Source organism: Mandrillus leucophaeus, unplaced genomic scaffold (assembly GCF_000951045.1).
Source record: "Mandrillus leucophaeus isolate KB7577 unplaced genomic scaffold, Mleu.le_1.0 Scaffold207, whole genome shotgun sequence".
Taxonomy (NCBI): Eukaryota; Metazoa; Chordata; class Mammalia; order Primates; family Cercopithecidae; genus Mandrillus; species Mandrillus leucophaeus.
In genome coordinates, this window is record NW_012102110.1 from 1245348 (window position 1) to 1250355 (window position 5008).

Below are 5008 nucleotides of genomic sequence, written 5' to 3' on the forward strand. Positions count from 1 at the left end.
ACCCGGGAGGCGGAGCTTGCAGTGAGCTGAGATCCGGCCACTGCACTCTAGCCTGGGCTACAGAGCGAGACTCCGTCTCAAAAAAAAAAAAAAGATTGCTTACCAGTAATAACCTGTTTTATTATATGTATTGCTATTTATTTATATGTCTTCTCTGAATTGCCAAATTTATTTTTTCCCAGTTTATAACAGTATCTCAGATGCTTTCTTTTTGTTAGAGATTTTAAAATACAAATACTTTTAGGTGAATTAAATGAGATTCTGATAGTGAGATTTTTATTTCTTTTAAAGGTACTGCATCAGTAATTCTCTGGCCACTCTCTTTGGAATCCAGCTCACAGAGGCTCATGTACCACTACAAGATTATGAGGCCAGCAATAGTGTGACGCCCAAAATGGTTGTATTGGATGCAGGGCGTTACCAGGTAAGAACCTGACTTTAAGAGCTGCTGGTCTCTTTAGCTGTTCTACTCAATGTGATTCTGGCCAACAGCTGTAAAAGATCAAGCCTTTGTTTGGTTCTTTCCCTCCCCTTAAACATTATTTTGAAGTCCTTCATGGACTGTCAAACAGTTCCTAATCCAGTTGCGTCTAGTAAAATTCTTTTTTTTCTAGTGTATTTCCTACCAATTTAACAAAGTTTTAAGAAAGTTAAAACCAGTATTTAGTCGTTATATAAAACATTTCCAAAGATATATTCCAAAAATTAAATATCTGAATGTAAGTAATATAAATATTCTGAACATCTACTTCAAAAATGTTTAAGACCTGATTTAGGATTTGATTAAAAGCTATCTAATTTTTCTACCACCTTCCTTCCCTCTCTGCTGTTTACTTATTAGTAGGCCTCTAAACCACTAAGTACATAGCAGTTAAGAGTATGGGCTATAGGGTCAGAATTCCTGAATTTTATTTTAGGTTCTGCTACATACAAGCTTTGTGACTTTATGCACGATACTTGAACTTTCTGTACTAATTTTTTATTTATTGAACAAGAACAATAATGGGGGCTAGTATTTGTTAGGATTAAATGCAGCAATATATGACAGTGCCAAGGCCTCCCTGCCTTAGAGCTTAATAGATATTAAATAAATATTATTATTTTACAATAAACATTTAGTGAAAAGGAAACTCAAAGGCAAGAACTACTGATAAAAACAACTAGATTCATCCTAGTTAATTATGCTGAACAAAAGAAGCAGTGTCCAAAATTACGTACTTTAGAATATACTGTATGATTCCATTCATATGACATTTTTTTGAAGACAAAACTATAACAAGAACAAATTAGTGGTTCCCAGGGGATAGGCGTGGGAACAGGGTGTCTGTAAAGGGATTGAGCATGAGAGAGGTTTTTGAGGTGATAGAATGGCTCTGCATCCTGATTGTGGTGTTTACACAAGTCTGTACATAATATTAAACTTCATAGATGTGTACACCAAAAAAAAGTTTTACTGTGTGATAATTTAAAAATAAAAATGAAGGACTTCAGATCTCTCCATATGTACTCTGGGCAAGACCCTTCTCTACCCTCCCTTTAAACCTTTTACCCAGTGGTTCTCAACTCCATTTCATGTCGTCCGTGGGACATCTAACAATGCCTGGGGACATTTTTGGTTGTCACATCTGGGGAGGGGGTGCCCCTGGCATTTAGTGGATAAAGGCCAGGAATGCTGTTAGCACTCTATCTATACAGGACAGCCTTCCACAACAAAGCATTTTCCAGCCTAAAATGTCATTAGTGCCCAGGTTGAGAAACCCTACCTTAGTTTCATCACCGCCATCTGTGTTCACATCATCAGAATTAATCTCAATAATGTGACTTTTCATTGTTTACATCAGTTACTATAGGAAGCCTAGGAGTCTTAAGATTCTTTCTCATCTCCCAGACTCATCTTATTTGGCTGGTCCTATTTCCCAGCCCTCCCCAATTCCTAAGAAACCTTCCTGTCAGTTTTCTCAGCCTTAGTTATCAGCAGAATTTCAGATATCATCAGTCTCTTTGGGGGAAAGTCTATTTTACCTTCTTGGTTGTAACTAAAACTTGACCGTCCTCTAAGGACACTGCTTCTCTATTAGCCTTTTCAAATGGTGATATCTTTTTCTTCTTCATGTGTCATGGGCCTATATTTGAAGTAGTTGTCCTTGATTGTGGCTTCCAGACTTGTTTATACAGTCTCCCCAAAATTCCTAGGCATTGAAATTCCTGCCATCCAAGATGTAGTACCTTTTTGGAGTCAGTAGACTCCAAATGGCCCCTTTTTGGAGTCAGTAGACTCCTGAGTTGGTTCCCCTCATTCTTAGAGCAACACCGATCCAGAAAACTGGTTTTTCCATCAGAATTATTTATTTCAATTTCCCTATACGTAGTCCTTCCAGCTGCCTAACCTCTCAGTTCGATTTCCTCTCCTTCAATAATCCTTCTACCAAACAATCATATCCTGGACCCCAGTGGTATCTCCTTCATAATCTCAATTTCAAACATCCCCCTCTCAGACTACCACCATCTTCTAGTACCCCAGTGCCAACAGTTACTTAGTCTCTACTGGGATATACAATTCATTTATGCCTCCACTGTTTTGCACTCCCTTACAGGGCCACTTCATTGCACAACTCCAGGGCACCATTCACGCTAGTAATGCTGTAGCCTCATGTCTCCTCCTTTGCCACCTTTGTCTCTACCCTTCACCTTCTTCCTTCCCAACTCAGATTCCTTGGCCTATCTTTTCCACTGCCTTGCATGCACTGTCAACTCCATTGGCCCTCTTTTTTTCATCATACTTGACAGATACTAACCCTGATTACATCTAACTCTTCACCTACTCTCCTCGTATGCCTGTGAAGCTAAATGCACCTGGAAAGGAACTACCATGCTGACCGATCTTACTATTCATCACCACCAACTTCAAGGAGCCTTTAATGTTGCCTGACAGATACCCATTTCTCTAGTCTGACTGATTTCCTACTCTCCTAGACAGTTATTTCTCACCACCTTTTTCCTTCAGATTTCATCATCTCTTCCCTTTGCTTTAGCTGATGCCTTTGCCTCCTACTTCTCTGAGAAAATAGAAACAATTGGGAGAGATTTTCTACATATTCCTATGACTCATCTACCTGCATCTACCATATCCTCTGCTTTATTCCTATTTTAATGAATGAATTTTCTGTGTTCCTATCTAAAACCAATCTGGCTATGTGTATGTTAGATTTCCTTCCCTTACCGTAAACTCAAGGACATGGCTTCAGTAATTTTCCCCTCCTGTATCATCAGGGATTCACTCTGTTCTAATTCATTATCAGTAAACGTGCTATAATCTCACTTTAAAAAAAAAAAAGCAAACCCTTTTTTACCCTGAAACTCCTTATCTCCCTCCAAAGTCTATCCTATTTTCTCCCCGTCTTTGCAGCAAAAATTGATCAGACACTGGAAAAGTATTTGAGTGTTAGTTTGCATTTTTAGAGAGTAATTTGAAATTGAAGACAGACCATCCAATAATTGATAAGAAATAAACATTTTTCCCCCTGGTATTTTCCTGCTACTTACAGAAGCTGAGGGTCGGGAGTTCAGGATTCTCTCATTTCAACTCTGCTAATCAGGAACAAAGATCAAACACACCCATTGGTAAGCACCTTATATTTTACAAAAATGCACCTAAAGGATGTTAGAGCCTATTACTAAGATCCCAGGGTGTGGTATTTAAACAGTGATATCTAAATTAGCTTTAGGATATAAGGCACTTGTTGAATTGAGGGTTTTATTTGGCATTAGCACCTTCAACAGTTTAGCTATGTACATTTTTGGGTCACTTGGATACATTGTAACTTGTCAGAATTTGTTAGGGCATTTAAAAGAAAACTTGTTTTTCTTGTAGCGGCAATAGCTTTATAGTTTTGATTTTAATGATATCTTTTGTGGGGTGAGACACTTTAAAAGCTCGTGACATGAAATTTCAAGTGGTACCTAAAGAATTTCAATTAAAAGTTTCCTGGGCTAAAAACAAAAACATTTTTCTATTGTTGACCCATTGAATTATGGCTTAGTGAAAGGCCTAGAGTAGGATGAGTCAGTTAATCGAGGCATCTCTTTGTAATAAAATTATAAAATTGCTATATTTCTTTTCTCGTATTTTCAATATCCCAGGTGACTACCCATCTAGGGCGAAAATTTCTGGCCAAAACAGCAGTGTTCGGGGAAGAGGGATTACCCGCTTACTAGAGAGCATCTCCAATTCCTCCAGCAATAGCCACAAATTCTCCAACTGTGATACTTCACTCTCATCTTACATGTCCCAAAAAGATGGATACAAATCCTTCTCTTCCTTATCTTAATGATGGTACTCTTTTCAATTTCTGAAAACAATAACAGGCCCAAGTTCCTTCTTACTACAGTCATATTAAACAGATCACATCAATGATAAATGTCACTACTATAAAAACTACTTAATTTGTAAGGAAATTGTTTCATAGATTTAAAAAAATTGTGGTTGGAGAGCATCTTGGCATTTGTACTTTTTTTCTTGAGGGATTGTTCTGCTTCCTGGCTGTATGATGGGTATATCATTAAAGTTTTGAGTCCTATACGAACAAAACTGACATTTTTAGAGTTGTACTTTTGGGAATGTTATAGATTGATAATTATTTCCCCTGATAATAAAGGTATTGAATGTCTGTTATGAAAGGTTCTAAAATAGTGTTAATCTGTTTCTTCCTGTCATGAAATGGGACTCTTGCACTACAGACCTGCAGGCTGTTTTTATTGCAAATAACTAAGAAAATTCTTTAACAAACAGAGTTTTGCTACCTTAAAAAGTTTTTGAAATATACTTACTTTGGCAAAAGGAGTCACTTGAAAGATGAGAAGGCAAAATTAGAAAGGTTATGTAATATACCCTAAATCACATCACATGGCTAGATATTGAATGAATTTCTCATCCGTTGGACTGCAAAGCAAGCAGGTATTATATTGAGTCAGGTGTTCACTCTGTGACTGATTTAAACGGGCTTATATT

The 5008-nt window shown here is 37.4% G+C and overlaps 1 protein-coding gene across 2 annotated transcripts in view; it reads left to right on the forward strand.

Moving 5' to 3' along the window:
• Nucleotides 1–4687, forward strand: part of MAEL (maelstrom spermatogenic transposon silencer) — a 33797-nt gene extending 29110 nt beyond the window's left edge. For both annotated transcript variants that reach the window (XM_011979895.1, XM_011979896.1), the window contains 3 exons: nucleotides 292–424; nucleotides 3546–3621; nucleotides 4141–4687. In XM_011979895.1, the coding sequence (XP_011835285.1) occupies nucleotides 292–424; nucleotides 3546–3621; nucleotides 4141–4328 (397 nt within the window). In that variant the 3' untranslated portion in view covers nucleotides 4329–4687. The remainder of the gene's footprint in view (nucleotides 1–291; nucleotides 425–3545; nucleotides 3622–4140) is intronic.
• Nucleotides 4688–5008: the final 321 nt, after the last annotated feature.